The sequence below is a fragment of the Colius striatus genome, chromosome 4 (assembly GCF_028858725.1).
Source record: "Colius striatus isolate bColStr4 chromosome 4, bColStr4.1.hap1, whole genome shotgun sequence".
Taxonomy (NCBI): Eukaryota; Metazoa; Chordata; class Aves; order Coliiformes; family Coliidae; genus Colius; species Colius striatus.
Window position 1 is genome coordinate 60,026,125 of NC_084762.1, and position 18,780 is coordinate 60,044,904.

General features: G+C 38.6%; 1 protein-coding gene across 1 annotated transcript; it reads right to left on the reverse strand.

Moving 5' to 3' along the window:
* Positions 1 to 117: 117 nt before the first annotated feature.
* On the reverse strand, positions 118 to 17,256 carry TTPA (alpha tocopherol transfer protein). Its single transcript, XM_061995237.1, has 5 exons — positions 17,017 to 17,256; positions 8,637 to 8,790; positions 7,351 to 7,544; positions 4,767 to 4,877; positions 118 to 2,872 (listed from the first exon to the last, which is right to left on the reverse strand). The coding sequence occupies exons 1-5, from the start codon at positions 17,218 to 17,220 to the stop codon at positions 2,699 to 2,701; spliced, it is 837 nt and encodes a 278-aa protein (XP_061851221.1). The 5' UTR covers positions 17,221 to 17,256; the 3' UTR covers positions 118 to 2,698.
* Positions 17,257 to 18,780: the final 1,524 nt, after the last annotated feature.

The window sequence follows — 18,780 nt, forward strand, 5'->3', positions numbered from 1 at the left end:
CCGCGCCGCGGGGCACGCCGGGAAAGCCGGTGGCGGAGCGCGGGGCCTGTGCCTGTGGTGAGGCGGCGGCGGCGGCCCAGCTCTGGGCGGGCAGCGCTCGGAACACCACAAAGGGACTGAGAGGGTAAAAAACGTTTATTCGTAGCATTGGCGTTAACAGTAAAAGATTAAAAAACATTGTGCTTAGATACAGTAGTGAATCATAATTGCATTATCATTTAACAGCTACTTTCTCCTTTTAGAGGCACTCCGATGGTCTTAGAGAATAATAATGCACTTTTTATTTGAGATTTTTACTTTTTTGCTGTGTTGACAGCTCAAAGCTGCCGTATCACCCCTCATCCTACCAACACCTCTTCAATTCATTATGTAAACGTCCTAATTTGCTTGTGCCCTTATTACTAGCAGCAACTGCAATTGCCCCTTACATAGAGTTCCTACCTTACGTAGAACGTGTAAACATCACAAAGTAATCAACAGTTCTTGGGAAAAAAAACCCAAACAAAACCTAACTGTTTTACCATTCAACAGACTCAGGATATTTTTAAGACATTTAGGACTTAATAGAGCTGGTACAGCCCAAATGTAGACTAAAAAACAAACAGCTACATTTTATCCAGGTGCATATACATATGCAATCAAATGAAGCCTCTGTTACGTAAACCATCAACGAGTAAGACTGATTTCATGGGAAAACTTTGCATTTCCCCGTTTACTGACATATAGTTGATGCTGTTTACATTCAAGGACTAAAATTGAAGGAGCATAAAATTAAGACAATGTCTGCAGTTCTCCAGTTTGTGAACGATTTGAAACTTGAGTTACACACTTGAAGAATTGCCAGATGCCTGACTACTTATTTTCTTATAATAAAGAATTGGCACTTCATTGAACTCCTGTATTTAAGGAGCTTTTCTATCATAAACCATTTCAGTCTGAGAAAGATATCGAAAAATATCTGAATGTATGAAAAAATGTTTCTTTAAATTTAGGCTCCATACCAAAAGTATCCTGAAAGAGATGAATAAAAAATATACTTGAGGAAATGAGGGAACTGGAAGAAAAATAATAATTCTAAAATGTCCTTGTCAGTTTTGAAATAGCTTCATATCTGGCATTGACCTTACTACAGCAGAAGGCACTAAAACCAACAAGTACTCTACAGGCCTTTCATAGATGTTCTTCTTGATAATAAACAATAGCTTCCAATGGCTTTTGCAGTAATGCAGTATTAAAAGATAAGGTAATCTAAACCAAGGCATATCTGATTTAATAGGATAGTCTCATGTCTTTCCCCTAAGGATATATTAATATAACATCCCAATGTCTTAAAGATTTCAAAATAACCAAAAATAGCATTTTTAGCTACTTGAGAAAGTATTTGTTATGGATCCATTCACACAAAGATTCATATGGAATGCTTAAATTTACAGTGCTTATGCAAAGTGCTTCTGGCTTACTACAAAATAGAATTTTTAAAAAAAGAGTAAATTAATCCATCAGTGGGTAAACTACGAGATTTTTAACAAAATGCTGAGTGAAAAGTAAAATAATGATTTATATTATTGAATACTGGAGATTGAAAGGTGGTACTGCTTCTGTAATGGCAGTAATAGCTTCTTTACACATGCAGTGTTGATATCCGAATTGCTCAACAGAAATTTAAAATAATTTCTTCCACTGCCCAACAGAAGACATACACTGGTGAGTTGCCAGTTATTTTTCTGAAAATCACATGAAGATACTTTAGCTAGTGTCTCCTATGCTCAAGTCCAAAATGACCTACAGGCACCCTTACACATCACAACAGGTATTTCTGAAGTTCAGATCCACAAAGGATGAACTACTTCACCCTCCAAAACAAACAGATACTGCAAACATCTGCAAGCTCCTGACCTTTGTAATGCTCTACAGTAGGAATTAAAGGTGATCATAATCTGAGCTGCTTACAGCTTGTCCATAGACATTATTTTTAATAAAGAAAATCATGATTTTCAAGGTTGTTTTGAGACTCTTACCAGTTCCTCCTCCCGATTCATACTGTCCTTTGAAGAATAAGTACATGGTGTTCTCCCTATCTTCCTCTCTAAAGCTGGAAGATTACTGTGTCCATTAGCACTAAAAAGGATGCTGTACTAGCAGCATAAAGATTAATACAAATGTGTCACTATTGCTGAATCATTTTCAATTTGACACAAACTAACAAAACAGCCTTTTTCCCTGAGAAACAATCCCCAAAGCAGCCTCTTTTAACTCTTTGTATTAGTCCTGCAGTCATGTTTCCACAACAGACAAGTCTGCTCCATTCCCGTTTTGCTCTTTTTTGTATCTTATTTGACAAGCGAAGATACAAGAGCTAAGGAAAAGGTTCTGGACTGCATTACTAGATGAGTTGTCTCCAAAGACTTCACAGGAGCAGTATCAGTCTCTGATATCCAACAGTTATTCAGCTTTTTGGCATACAAGTTAATCAATTACAAGCAGTATTGTAAATATGCAGAACTCATTAATCTCTTCAGACATACATACTGATAGATTCCAGTTAGTATAAAAGTGCAGTCAGTATAATACTCAGTTCCCTGCAAAGACATACTGGTTTCATTTACAGTAATTTCAAGTTTATATGAAAGATTTTGTATTACCTATTTCCACTTCCAGTGTTTCAAAAATTGATATTAATAATGTAATATGGTTATTCCTAAGCAAACAGAGAAATGCTCTGAAGATAATCTGCAGATGCCATTATAAAATCAGTCCACTCTTTGGCCAGCTCTTCCATGGAGACTTCCTCCCCCCCGTATTCCTGTGGGAGAATGCTGACCGGAAAGTGTTCGGTCAGACTCTGCATGTAGTTATTTCCATGCATGTATACCTGAAATAAATATGGAAGACATTTACTTGGGTATGAAAGGCAGACTACTGAGTGAAAACAAGAAGCAAAGAAACTTAGTGCAAGAGCTGAAGCCACCAGCCTGGTCTGACTAAGTAAGTGTACCTGTTCACAATGAGCTCCATGAAGGAGAAAATAGCATGCAGGTGAGTTTCCTGTGGCTGCTCCAACCCTGTCCTGCTCAGTACCTGCAGCTTGATGAAGCATGTACTACCACCCAAGTACTGCATTTTATGTGTCTGCGAGCATGGGGGATGAAATCAGCCATAAACTGGTTCCAGACTGGTTTAGCAAAACTGAGGATACATACTACATCCAAACACCTAAAGTGAGTTAAACAATGGGAAGACTGAGGTTTGACCATGTCATGATAGGTATCATGTACTTGGTTTTTAGTCAATTCCAAGAACAGAACAGAATGGCTTCTGACCATTACTATCTGGCCCTGCCCACACATTTAAAACATTATGTAGTATCTATGTAGGTTCTGACAGGTGCCAAGGAGGATTCTCAAAAGAATCCTTATTGTAGTCCTTATGTTTCAGTTCCAACTGAAATTAAATCTTGGACTACTCATGGTAACCTTTGTAATACTGTAGTTTTGGTTCAATCTCCTCATGCTTTCTTGTAGGTTTTTTGAAGGTTTGATTATTACTTCCAGCCAGACACTTTTATAGGCCTTTTACTAACACTTAACAAGGTTTTTCTGCAATTATTATTACACAAAAGAGCACAAAAATAATGCACTCAAAAGGTAGTCGGCTGCTTTTCATCCAATTCTGCCTCATCAGGAAGTAAGATAATGAGTGAATAGTAATTACCCTAAGAAGGTATGGGGAAGTGGCCCTTAAAGGGTTTTGTTCAGATCATATCTCTAACTAACCTGGGAAGCAAGCCAATATGCTTCTGTTCCATTCCATGAACTCTGAGATCTGGTTTGTTTTCTTTTGGGCCTTTACTGTCCATCTGCTTTCTTTTTTGCTTTTTTGACTTCTAGCCCAAGATATTCTAAGCTAGATCAGGTGACAGGGTCTTTTTTTCACAGGTATTAACACAGAGAAGGGCCACAAAAAGCATCAGGCTGCTGGAATGTACTCTCTTGTTTAATCATCTTTCAAAAACAGGGACTGCAGAAACAGAGGACTGGCAAAAAGTAGCTAACAGTGACCAGTGTAGTGGCTGGCGTGGAGTAGCTGTTGCAAATGCACAAGATCCACGTGCTGAGACAAGGAGTGGGAATAACAATGGGCAGGGCTGCGTACTTTGAACCTTAGTCCTGCTATTACATTTCACAGTACTTTATTTTGTGTCATACGAAACCTCCAATGTTCTTCCTGTGCTACAATAAACCAGAATTCTTGGCATGTTTTTAAATATCCAAATACAAAGAGGGTTTTCAAATTTAAAACTGTAAAACAACTAAGAAGCTATTTGGAAAGAAAGTCTGAACTTAAGCTTGACCTATGTTTGGTACATAAATGCCTCTGCAGGTCTTCTACTAATTCTGCACAACTTGCAACATAACATCACTGTTCGGAGAGAATTTTTCTCTGTCAATTTATAGGCACAGCTCTGGGAGATCCAGGACCTAATTCTTCCTCGTTCTGCAGAAGAACTGCTGTGACATCTCAGGCAATTTATTTAAACTCTCTGTGGCACAGTGGTTTTTATCTTTAGAACAGTGATAACAACAACCACTTGCAGCTCTCATGTTACTGATAAACCGCAAAAGCTTTGCAATTAGATTCTTGAGGCCTATATGGCATTAACACACAAAAAATGATTTTTGCTCTTCAGTCATCACTAGATTCTAAGGGAAGGGCTACCGATTGTCATGTAAGGCTTTTGTGGCAGAAAAATGTTTGTGTGCACTCACCCGTTCCTTTATTTTTTCAGTGAGAAAAGGCTTAATAAGAGTGAAGACTGGGTGGAAGAATAAGGGCTCATTAATCATGTGGATACCTCGAACTTTTAGCGGAAAGGAATCCTGTTAACACACATGAAAAGCAGAATTAAGAAAAAGAAAATATTGTTGTAAAGATTCAATTATTAAGGACAAGTCTATGAAAACTATCTCACCTAGAAGTTAAGAGCAGAAAAACCTTGTCAATTCCTGCACTTTAGAGTGTTCTTAATTTACTCTGGCCAAAACTCCTTGTTCCTCCCATTAGAAGGAAAAAAAATCATTATAAGAATGATTATTAAAAAATTCCAAACAAAGAAACAAAACAAACACGAAAACCCTCACCAAACTGCAGGAAAGTAATGCACACAAAGCTTGTGCTCAGCCTTTCCTGAGGTAAAATTTTTCACAACAGAGATTCTGCTGCTGATTTGCCAGAAAACTATTTACCCATGTGTTTTCATTGGCAATTCACAGCCTGAAGCATAATATGTAAATATAGATGAATATAAACCATTGAAGCTACTAAATTTAAGTTAAATAAGTTACATTTCTAATTTTGAGACAAGCTTTGAAATTACTGGGAATCTGCCCAAGCCAGAAGTTCAGTTTTACAAGATTACTGTTGTAATTAAAATAAAAATTATATCTGCTATACATCCTTTATAACATGAAATACTTCTACTTGCATTCAAGATTCATTTAGAAGTCCCAGACCACTGAAAGTTAAGAGAAAATATGGTGGTGTTCAAAGACAGCATTATGCAATGGGGAAAATACAGCTTTCATTCATATGCCATGTGATACTACCTCTGCAACCAGAGGTTTTCTGCTTATAAAAATGGTACTGCTCATATTCTCCACACTAGTATTGCAGCTTTTCTCACATTATCTCATGCTCTCTTCCATGGATAAAAACCAAACTCCACACATTTCTTAATTGCAACTCCTTTTAGATTTTAATCATATTATAGGCTTACTATATGTTTTTATATATCATTATATACTTAAAGTTTACTAACATGCTTTTCACAAAACAATTTTGTTTTGCCTGGGGTAACAGATTTTTCAGAATGAGTCATTTACTAATCTTACTATGTTTCCCATTCCTTAGTACATACTTCTTTTCTATTAACTTGTTTGTTCATATAGGACAGTAATTTGCAAGACAGTTCTTAAGGAAAACACATGATTGAAACTACCATTCCTAAATTTTTACTTTTAAGCATATCGAACAACACTAAAACAATCTCTGGGTGAAATATATGAACCCAATTGAAGTGCTGAAAGGAATCCAGAAAAAATAAGTTAAACTTAATACTCTTTTTAGAAAAGAATACTGTAATCACACTTTTTTCCAGCCTTTTTTTTAATAGCTATTATAAACTTTTAGAAGTTGGAAAACAATGCAACAAATCTGAAATAAATCAGGATCAAAACATATTCAAAGAATTTCCTGGTTTGAGATAACAGATTGAAACCTTTCGATGGAATCATAAATCCTACTCTACCTCCTTTCTGCTCTATTTTAAGGTTAAAAATCTACTAGCAACTTGTTTACTATTTTAGAAATCAACTGAAACACTCTCACTAGCCCTGTTTTCATGAGATCTAGCCCAGGATCGTATGAACATAAAGAGCTCTTATTCTAGATGTGAACAGTTGGGAATGCCTGCTGGTTTCACTGAAGTTTTACAGTGGATAACAAAAAGGAAAAACAGATGAAGTTCTGATGTTATTAGTTCAATGACTAAGCTTTGATGGAACCTCAGATATGAACCTTACCAAGTCAGACTTTCATCATAACTTCTGAAGAAAAAAAGGATTATAGGACTACACTGTAAGCTTCCCTGTCAAGTGCGTCCCATTCCTTTTTTTTTTCTTTTGTTCTTTTTTTTCCCTCCTCAAATCCACTGTCAAAGTTCAATCAAATTTGGGTGAAAGGAACAAGTCTTAAACACAATTAAAATCCCTTCGAGTTTTGTGAAAAATAGGAGGTGAGGTGGCAGTGAGTTGCACAGAACAATGCTCAAGCTGGGGGGAAAAAAGCAAGCAGAATATAAACATTATACATTCTGTTGGTAGCAGATGGAAGACCATGTAGCATCATCCGTGTTGCTAACAAGTTAGTACTGTCTTGCTCTCAACTACACTTAGTACATGCTATTTCTCATCTTCTCTGAGTCTCAGGGTAAAAAAAGCTTTGAATGTTGAGTTAATGCACAAAAGAGTGAAATAAAGGAGATGAAATGGGATGGTTAACACTTACAAAACAGGTCTTCATCTGCTCTTACAACACAATAATTTCATGAGTGTAACAGATTGGTGGAGTTCTTTTAAAACACTAGAGATTAAAAGGCATCTACTGCTAGATAGGAAGATACATTTAAGTCAAATCAAGCACAACCTATGACTTTTAATGGATTCAATGTTTTGTTCTTTAAAGCGGCATAGACTCTAAGAAGGTCTAAGGAAGGATAGTTTACTGTAGCTTGGAATAGATGAAAAATTGAGACTTACAGCAATGAAGTAGCATAAAGCAGTATGTCACACTTACTGTGAGAACAGCAGCAATTTTCTTGGCCACTGCTGGACTGATCTGAAATGCATGAGCAAATCGCCACCCTTGAAGATCGAAGATAGCCTTGACTCCGTTTCGCTGGGTCTCAATCTCCTTTACAATGAGTTCAGATGTGATGAGACTCACACGAAAAACATCGTACACTGTAAACAACTTGGGATCCCACTGTCCTGAAGAGTAGATTACAGTGCATTACCATGAGAATACCACAGACACCTGTGCTTTAGCTTCCTACTGCTTCTAATGTGCTTCAAAGGAACAAGAAGTAACCAGGAATGTCAAAGGTCTTGAAGTAAATCCATTTGCCTGTAACAGAAGTTATTTTGTGTACCTGCTCTGTCACTCATCTTTTATACTCTTTTTGTAGATCATATCACCTAATGATAGATAGTTGCAGATGCCACCTAATGTGGTATGTTCCACCTATGGCTGTAGTCTCCAGTACAAGGTTTTAACAGGAACACAATCACAGTAGTAGAAACTACAGATCAGTCTAATAAATTAATATAGTTTTTTCTTCAGTACAGTAATTTTGTTAAGAATCTCTTTCTGAGGCCTGAGCAAAGAATTGCATTGGATGAACCTTAACCCTAGATGAAAGCTTCACAGAGCACAACTTTCTACTAGACCAGCTGATAATGAAATAGTTCTTTGAAACTGGGTGAAAAAAATATCTGTCTAAAACAAGCACAAAGAAATATGGTATCCTGTGATCATTTAACTACATCTTTTTTTTTTTTTTTTTTTTTTACTACATCTTTTTTTAAAAGACTCTAGGGACATCAAATAAACCAAAGATCTTCAGAGTGTTTTTAGATAGAGCTCTTTGGCTATATGTACAGTGCGAAAACTCAGTGAACTTCTCATCCACATCTAAAGAGATTACACATTGAAATCTACATTGACTAGGCATACACCTTTTCTTCTGTTCTTCTTCTGTGCTCCATCTGCACCAGTCTTAGTGCATGGCTTTGAAAATGTGCATAGAGACAAATAATTCTTGGGACATTCAGACTCAAATAATCACATATTCTTACAAGTTCTAGGCTTTTAACTTCAAGACTTCTTTTGATGCAGACAAGAATTCCACTAAAAAGAAAGTCAGTGTTCATAAATTACTGTACAGCTTTAGCCACAGCAGCATGTAAGACAAATCATGTAACTGTTACAGTTCAATAAATTCGCCTTTACGTTAATGTACAGGTATTTCTAACAGGGAACATAAACATGTGTGAACAAATCCAAGCAATTTAATCACTCACCAATTCTGTATATTAGAACTTTGCTTCCATGTGGGTCCCTTGATCTCAGGACTCCATGATAACCAGCATGCAAAAGTCCAAGAACAGAAGCTGGTCGTAAATCTGCACTTATTTCTGGGCATTCAATTCTCCACTTCTGGTAGTTCTTCAGTAACTAGGAAAAAAAAAAGAAAAGTAGATATAAGATAAGCACCAGTTACTGTGTGAAAGGCATAGTTAAAGTATGTTTTTAACATATGGTCACGGTCAGGTTTAATTCACTAAATGAGCTATAATTTCACTGGATACGTTAAGCAAATCACTCTGAGAAGTAGTTTGCTATACTAGATCAAATAAGTGAGTGACTTGTTATGATGAATTTAGAACCCTTTCAAATTGTTAATGGAGTCTCCTTCATTGGAGGTCTTCAAGATCCTCCTGGACACATTCCTGGGCAACTTGATCCAGGTGGACCTGCTTCTGCAGGGGGGTTTGACTAGATGATCTCTTAAAGGTCCCTTCCAACCCTTACCATTCTATGATTCTATGACTGCAGTTGCCATTTTGTGTCAGAAGAGAAAATTGGAATATCTAGAAAAAGCCTATAATTTCTATGTAAAATAAATCTGAACTCCAGTTTTCTTACTAAGGTTACCTTTAGGGTAATTCAGATTGATCCTGCATCAAATTAATTCCAGATTTTTTTAATTTAGATGTGCAAAATTTTACAGACAAACATTCTCCTTCACCTACCCACATCCTCCTCCCTGCCAAGAATGGGTTCGTTTTGTACACACAGCCATTAATAATTCTAATTTACTATCTGAAACGGGTATGATCATCACCATATTCAAAGGACATTTTCAAAGTCCCTCCTACCCTTCTGAAATGGCAGAATATAACAATGTAGTAGGTCCACTGCCCATAAGATAATTTCCTTCCACCTGCAGAATGGACATAATGAGAATCTGGTTTTGCTAAAACAGAGATCCTATCTGCTATCAGGGACACAATCACTTTGGTTTCCAGGGCTGGAAGGCAGCAGCATAAACTAGTGTGTCTATGGCACAGGAAGAGCTGTGTGTTGAAAGGCAATGCCCAAACTCCAAAGAAGAGTCAATTAAAGATGTTTCTTTCTGAGGTAAGATCTACCTGTAGACGAATTACAGGTGATACTGTGAAAAGCCACCGTAGAGTTGGATCATGAAAAATTAAGTTGGTGATGCAGTAATTCAAATTTCAAAGTCTAGTTACCGTTTCTCCTTTTATAATTATTAAGTAGTGATGGAGAAAATTAACTGCTATGCTCTGCAACTAAAATTTAAGACAATTTGCATAGGTAAGGAGGAAGCTATGCAAATCTTCTAAAAAATTTCCTCTCGTTTCATTTACTAAATTCTGCCTCTGTTGTATCACCCATGCCAAGTCCTCTAGCAGTGCTTTTAGAGGGTAGAGGGATAGCTATGGTGAGTAACTTAGATTTTGTATTAAAATTTCCTAAAGAGCTACAGTTTAAACTTCTAACCCCAGCCCTTCAAAGGACCTAAGAGAATCAGAATGTTTCAGCACTTCATTTCACCCAAATGAAAATGTAGGTTTAAATCTTAAAGGCAGTATGCACAGACTAGCCTTTCAAATTGTTACTATACTTTATGAAACAGCAAAACCCATGTTGGCCCTCATCACAGTTTCAGAAATTAAATATGTTCACCCAAATGAAAGCATCAACCAACAGTCTTTTATTTCTCTTGATTTGTATTAACAAGAGATTATTTTTTATTCTTTTCTCAGTTACTCCATATTTCACAACAGAAACACTGACCTTAGAAGAACTGTCAACTCCAATTAATAAAACATATTCTTAAATAAGGTACACATTTTTTGTATCTATGGAAGTATTTTATTCACCATTTTCACAGAAATAATTATCAGAAGGAACATCAGTGGATACTGAATTAATACCTTGGATCATCACAGCAGTTATTCTGAGCAGCAGCTATTCTGATGCTTACCTACACACTGTTAGGAGGCAAACATGAAAACTCACCATTCTGTACCTCATAGCTTGCTTATATTATATAATTATCTTAGTTCTTGCCCTTCCTTCTACTTTGGGTTTCTTGTATTATTTTATATAAAATATACACTTTTTCTTTAGCTTGAAGCTTTTCTGCTCAGATTAAGGTCTTGAACTATTTGGAAGTTCTCCCAAACAAATTTGTCATGAGGAAACTACTTAGAAGACATTACTGTTTGTCAGCAGAATTTATTTACAAGTAGGTGATCAGAAATTATCTATATCCTTCATAGAAATAGCACTTACCTGTATTTAGTTACAAAATGAAAACATTCACCTGACATGCTATAATTGCATTTGATTTGGCAATGAGAAAGTTGGTAAAAGCCTCATTCTAAATAATGCACCATAGAAAGAGATATTTAACTACCTGGAAAATTTTACTAGAAGCCTTTTGATTGCATTAAATCAGTTCTAGTCTAGGCTAACTTAAAAATACACAAACAAAAAAGGCTGAAGGGGAGTTGGGAGAATAAGTTTATTTGTCAATTAGAAATGCACTATGATTGCAAAGATAGGCTTGATGAGGTATTCTGATTATCTCACTCTGTTAGTGCTTGAGTCTCTACAAAGGGCACTGTTTGAGCAATCCCAACCACTTCACTTTGTGCCAACCAGACAGTATTGTCAACATATTTTGTTCTTTTCCTTGGTCTTTCTAATACAGACACTTAAAAACACCAGCAAAATACCAAAACACCCTCAAAACAACTATGAAAACATCTGCAGCTCTGTCATTTCTCCCTTTTATTTTACAATCTGTTGTACTACAACTCAATGAACCAAATTAACAGTTACATAAATATTTTAAACATCTCTTTTAAGAGCTGCCTGCCAAAACCAAAATGAGAATTTTGTTTTAATTAATTCAATACCCTAAATAATCTGATCTTATCGGTACAATTAATTTCCCATTTTCTTGAATATTTACATTTTCCAGTTGGAAATAACAAGCAATGACGTTCTAGATATTGGGTGAAAGAGGATGGTGTTTGCAGCTTGTAACATACTCAAGATCCTCATAGGAGACATAATTTACCTACAGGCAAGTCCATTAATGAGTAAATATATGGTTGGAATACTTTTGACACTTTCCATGACTTGGGCAAGTGGTAGACCTTATAGACATGTAACATGGTTAAGCTACAAACATCCTTCCCTTGTCCAGAAAGCCATCAAGTGCTGGAGAGTTTCAGATTTTGAAAACCAAATCTAATTACCTGAAATTATTTAGAGATGAAGTAAAGGTTAGCATCAGATAAAACTTCCACAGTATCTACTGTTAGTTTTGAGACATATTCTGTAATTTTTTTACTTATGTAAACAATCCCTTTCTTAGCACTGGACATACTCGCGTCACACACAGCTACTTACACAAGTAATCCTTAAACATGTAACGGAACTAACAAAATAGCCGTTGGTTACTTACAGTTGAAAATCTCTACCTTAACACTGTTTAAAGACAGAAATTCACATGAAATATTTAATGAATGATTTTTTTTTTTTTAGACAGCAAGGAAAACCATAAATATATCTAACAATCAGTCTGGATATAGAAGATGAAGCAACCTACTATCAGGAAAAAGGGAAGCATTCATTACCTAGTATAAGAAGTGGCTCACGCACTTGGAGCACAAGCAAAACATCTCAATATATAATTAGCTGTGTTTACAAACTGAATAACCTACTTAGCATCTGCTCAGCTTCTGAAAACAGATGCAAGATAACTTGATAAATGGGGAAGTTGGATGCAAAACTCCACTGTCTGGCAATAGGCATTAATTAAGGGTTTTTTTTTTTCTGAGGTCTTGTGGGGATAGTTCCAGATTTCTGAATATCAGAGGCGATAAAGTTACTGATTAATCCAAGATTCATGTGCTACAAAACAAAATGAACTTAGTACTTTGGCCAGAATGAAAAGAACTAGAAAACAATATGCTCATTCAGCAATTAATTTACAAATAGAATCACAGAATGGTAAGGGTTGGAAGGGACCTTTAGAGATCATCTAGTCCAACCCCCCTGCAGAAGCAGGTTCACCTAGATCAGGTTGCATAGGAACATGTCCAGGAGGGTCTTGAAGACCTCCAAGGAAGGAGACTCCACAACCCCTCTGGGCAGCCTGTGTCAGTGCTCCCTCACCCTCACAATAAAATAGTTTTCTCTTATATTTAAGTGGAACTTTTCGTGTTCCAGCTTCATCCCATTACCCCTTGTCCTGTTGCTAGCTACACTGGTTATTTTTTTTTTCTTGATTAATAACTACTTCTTCATACTTACAAGAATGCTAGACAGAATTAGGCCTCTACTGTGTCAGCAGTTGTACCAACACACACAATGTTTAGGGAAAAAAAAAATCTTTTCTATTAGCAGTCTTTAGAAGAGGAACTAACACCTCAGACTTTAGAATATAAGCGTGCATACACACATTTAAACACATACCTTTAGACAGAGATGGTTTCTATTTTTTTTAAATAAAATGTATATAGCTACAAACTTTAAACATATGTTATATACAGACCAAAATGCTTTTCTAGAGACAGAGAATTTTCCCAATTCTACATGCATTACCATGTTGCTTGCTGAGACATTTGGCTTCTCACAAACTGGCTGAATTGTGTTTCCTCAACTGTCAGCCCTGAGAGCCCAATAGGATTCTTTTTTGAGCAATCCCTCTCTATTGATGGAAGAAGAAATACAAGTAACTGATTTGAACTTAGCATTTGTATTTTAAACTTTGAAGATCCTCAGAGATAATGTTTGAGACTCAGGAGCTTGTTTGAAAAAACGGAAAAGAACCTTTTTATACAGCATAGTTATTTTAAGCAACTTATTTGCAGTACAACACACTAGGAAGTCTTGGTTCTTTCCTAGTCAAATGAAGAGCAAAGACAAAGTCTGGCTACACACTTTTGCATCAACCAGAACTCCTAGAAGGATCCTAGATATTTACATGATTTTGAGCGCCAGAAAAAAAAAAGATGCTTACAAAAGTCTAAGTGCTATATTACAAAAATATCTCTTGGCACAGAGTTTAAATATTGCACTTTTACTGAATTTAAAGATTATACTCTTGGGGAAAAGAATGAAAATCATTTAAGTGGTTCAGGTTCATGCATCTATCTCCAACCACTTTCTAAGATAAGGCATTGGGCCAAGTTTAATCCTTCCTGTGATTCAAAATGCAGAAAAATAATTCTCTTCTAATTTGGGAATAGTCTATTACTGAGCTTAATGGAATAATCATTGAGTCTTAAAAAAATACAGATAGTTCTAACTGTTCTTCAAGTTCTTCAATTCCAGATACCTATTTCAGTGGTGGATTTTCTTCTAGCATGACATATAACAATATATCTGTACTTGGAAGCAAATCTGGAATTTTCCATGGAAAAATGCAAAAGACTGCTGTTGGAATGAGTCATCATAAAAGATTCAGAAATAGAATGTCTTGCCACAATTTACCTGATTATTCTTTTCTGAAGCACTTCCAAATGTTGATAACCTGAAGTCAGATAAATCTGTGTCAAATATTAACCAAGGATGTATCAATAAACAGTCTGGTCAATTGCCAGACTCTTGATTCACAATTAGGGCCACTAAATGTGAATTCAATTTAAGGCTACTATATCATACATATAAGCCCATAGTAAGAAAAATGCTTGGCAACCTTTGGCTGTTAAGTATTGCCAGAGCCCTCTGCAAGTGCTATGCAGTAGTACACAGGAGCCTACTGGGCAAAAAGGGACTGTTATCGGCCTGATCCAGGATGGGGAAGAGCAGCCACTGTCTGGACTGATGGCAGGAGGGCTCTGTCTAGTATGAAGTATTAACATAACCTCTGCATGAGGTCAGACTAGGGTGATATGAACATATATCTTCTGACAATTGTGCCTTTTGCACAATAATTCTCTTGGGCCTTAATATACCAATTGCAGACAAATACATTCCTCAAAAAAAGCTTCTTTCCTTCTTCCCATGCTGTTAGAGAAGTAACCCAGAAATCAGTGTCAGCCAGTATGCAGAAGATTAAATACATTCAGCTACAGCATTTGGAGACCTGAATTTCTAGACAGAAACAGTAAATACAAATGGGTTTTGAACATCAGAATCTCTTAATTTGAAGAAAGATCCAAAGAAGAAATTTAGGAACTTGTCAGCCTTGTTCTGCTAAGGACAGAACTCTCTGCCTTGGCAGTACAAGCCCAGAAATTCAAAAGAGATTCTAAAAAGCCTTAATTTTTCCAAAGCAAGTCTCCAGTGCTAGAGTTGATTCTCAAGAAAAGTAGAGGTAATGTGCCACTTTGTAGACTATATCTCTAAACCTAGCCTGGACACCACACTCCTGAAGATTAGTCCTATGTACAGCATGTCTCACAGCCAATCACAAGAAAGTGCAGAAACATATGGGCCACTGTCCCCACCTACAGGATTATCAGTAAAAACGAATCACAACAAAATTAGGAGTGGATATTTAGGAGTGCATATTGTCTTCATCAAGCCTTACTTTATGGAACCTGGGAATATATGAAAACAAAATGGCTTTTGGTGGGAAAGAAAAACGGCACAGTCCCACAATTGGTAGTGAACAGCTTAATCTCAGGAACTTCAACCAAAAGTTAATATCTGTAAATATCCAAAGGAATCTGCCTTTATTTGTCTAGTTCTTCTGCTGGGGAGGAAAGGTTTAAAGCTATGACTTGAATCTCATGAGTCAAATGAAAAAAAAGCACAAAATGTAAGTTGTAAAGCTATTTATGCTTAAGGGCTTAACTCAATTTCTCACAGTCGTTTTTAGCTACCCTGCCCTGATTCTGTAATATATCCCTATGCAAACAATTGTCTCTGATGGTGAGTGAACTTGGAAAAACTACAGTACAAAGAAGTCAGAAACTAAAAGGTGTCATCTATTGAGCAATGCTATATCATCAACATCAACTTCCACAGAAACATAGCTTCCAGTTGGAACAAGTGAATAAATGCTTTTGCCCTAGCACAACTTGGAAATACTTTCTGTTCAGATGGATTATGTTGTCAGTCTTGCTGTCTGTATGATGAAGAGCCATATAAACAGCCAGGAAAGTACTAAAATTTACCAAAGTCTGAAAGGAGCGTTGTAAATGACTAAACTCCAAAAGAAAATAAGTTTTAATTCCTAGCTTTATGTTATCTGTAGTGAAACTAGTATTGCTGTCCAAAAAGCAGATTCATGCCCAGTATGCAGTAAGCCAGTCGACACATAGCTTTACTTCATGTCTGCACAGAGATCAGTGCTAGGGGGTAGCTCAACAAAGCCAGCACACCCAATAGTACATCCTGGGCTGTATTTATACAAAATCTTACATTATATCCATTGTTATTCTGTTTAGCGAGTCCTCTGCCTGGCATATAGATTGAGTAAATGATCCTCTACCTGGCAGAGGGTTCAGTACTTATTAGTATGTCATGCATATGAAGTAACCTCATCAAGCTGTTGATGATGGTCACTTGTTACCAAGTCATTCATAAAAAGTGACTAGGCCCACCCTATCCACCTATTGGTAACAGTCTCTCCCTCTTAGGTTACTATTATTCCAGAACATTCTTTATGAGGATAGCATATCCATCCTGAGTCCATATATGTGTATTTTGATCCATACCATCTTAATATTAATTCTAATTCCAAGGCACCTACACATCTGGACCTAGTACATACTATTTTCATCTATCTTCTACCATCTTTTATCTGGTTACAGTATCATTACCAGTAACAGGTAACCTGAGCCTGACAAGCACAGTAAGGGTGTCCTTTAAAGGATACTGTTTCCTGATCGGAGTTGTGACCTTACCACACTTACTGTAGCCTCCACATTATGGAATAGGTACTTTACCTATCATAACCCTTTGCGTTACTGCATTGACATTGCACAACGCCACTCGCAATACAGCACGTTTGAATGATGCCACGAGGAAAACAAGCATGACAAGGAATTGGCAACACGCTGAACCTCCCTGCTTGGCTTGAACCTTGGTTAACCCGAGGCAGCGCAGCTCACTCACCCGACGCCCTCACCCTCTGGCTCCATCCGCCCCCAGCAGCAACCCCTCGCCCGCCTCCCAGCTCCCCGCCGCCCCCGCGCTTCAGCGTCCCGAGTCCCCGGCCAGGTGCCCGGAGGCGGCGGGGCCGCGGGGCCTCCGGGACTCCATACCACCTCCAGACCGGTCCCCGCCGGGACTCTCCAGGCAAACGCAGCGGCCGCTGTCCCCTTCTCCTCAACCTCAGCGAAGGGCGAGCGGCCCCGACCCCGCGGAGGTCTCGGCAGCGCCCGCTCCCCGTTCCTCGCTTACCCTCCAGGCCAGGTCCAGGTGGAAGTCTCGGGCGCGCAGGAATCTCAGCAGGAAGGCGTCGGTGAGGGGCTGCGGCCAGCAGTGGTCGGGAGACTCGCGCTCTGCCTCCGCCCGCCGCCGCAACTCGGCAACGGCGCTGCGCACCCGCGGCGAGTGGTCGGGCAGGTCGTTGAGGCGGCCCGCGCCCGGCAACCCCTGAGACATTCCGCCGCCGGACGGCTCGGGGGCCACGGCCGCGCTCAGCCCCGCCGCCGCCGCGCTGGTCCCAATAGCAACCGAGGCGCGGCGGAGTCCACGGGGTTGTCCCTGCCTCCGCCCCCGCTGGGGCTTAACCCGTGAGCACCCTCCCGGGCCGGGAGACGGGAGGAGGCGAGAGGCAGGTGTGGTGCGGTGGGGTGCGGTGCGGTGCGGTGCGGTGCGGTGCGGTGCGGTGCGGTGCGGTGCGGTGCGTCTCAGGCGATGCAGCTGCCACTGTTAATTTTTGGGGGAATTTTTTTTTTTTTACTTTTATGGACTTGATCACTTGTAAGAACTTTACTCCTTAAGGCCATGTATTGTTTTTCGCTTGCAGCTCCAAAAAGGAGCTGTGTCTGCGCCTTCTCGGAGGAAGAGGCACGGCCCCACCGCAGAGAGCCCCCGACCTCGGCGCCGCAGGAAAACCCCTGAGGCTGCCGGCCTGCTTTTGGGCGGAAAGAATCCTTCGGATGGTAAATGGCAAAAAGCTGCAGCCTGACCGCAGCTGGGAACAGCTGCACAAAGAGGAGAGCAGTGTTGGTGGAAAACTGCCTTGGTGCACACCGAATCGCTAACAGCAATGTGCAGGAATGGAAATATGGCCATGCTCCCTGGAAAAAGGACAATGAAATTGAATTCAACTGTAGTCCAACTTTGCTGCACAGTGGCGAGTTCAATTATCAATGGTGAAGAGTTGACTGCTGCAATGACTATTTCTGTGATAACCACTTCCTTTGATTAGGTTTCCTTTGAGATCTCTCTGGCCTACTTAGGCAAAAAGCCTTACATCATTTAACGTACAATTTATAAGGCATACTTAGGCCTATTAAAAGGTTTACAAAACTTTGTTCCAGATCATCTTCTCTGTCTTTCCACATGTACACTTGATACTTATTTTTTCATAAGCATTTTGATCATATCTAGTCATGTCATGGACTCTTACAGACCACTGAAATGTCCACAGGTATCTCCTTCACTGTTACAAATATAAAAATATGTGTCTAACTAAATGCAGATAGGTAAGAGGAGGAGTGTGAACAGTCTTGCCAAAGAATAGAGATTAAAGCTGGAACTCAAGGGACTGGACAGGAAAGATAGACTTGCAAGGTCGAAGTGTTGCAGCAAAGGATAAAAATTGGGAAATGGGTGGATGTAGTAGTCAAAGGTATATAGAGGTGGGCATGTAGAATGGCAGAGTTAGAAGATATGAAGAAGTCTGGAACTACCCTAGATCAGGGAGATTAAGCAAGCTGCAAATATAAGAAGAAACAAAGACAACAGCATGTGGAGAGGGCAGTAACAGCAGGTTGTTCGAAAAGCTTTTCTTTCTGCATAGAGCTGGACAGAGCTTCCATGGGAAAAATGGCATTCAATCACGTAAGCCAACCATTGGGGGCAGGACAAACACAAAGGCATAGCATAGCAAGGTCATACAATGCTTTTATACACCACTTCCTAATTTTTACTCACTTAGGTTTGCCACCTCAGTATTCTTATAACTTAGGATTATGTCTATAAAAACAAAATGAG

Bases quoted from the DNA above. Each gene is read 5' to 3' on its own strand.
- TTPA (XM_061995237.1), bottom strand. From the start codon at position 17,220: ATGTCTCAGGGGTTGCCGGGCGCGGGCCGCCTCAACGACCTGCCCGAC. The intron at 8,791-17,016 runs GTAAGCGAGGAA...TTTTTTTCCTAG, and splicing joins ACCTGGACCTGGCCTGGAGG to TTACTGAAGAACTACCAGAA. The intron at 7,545-8,636 runs GTGAGTGATTAA...TCTACTCTTCAG, and splicing joins AGTTCTAATATACAGAATTG to GACAGTGGGATCCCAAGTTG.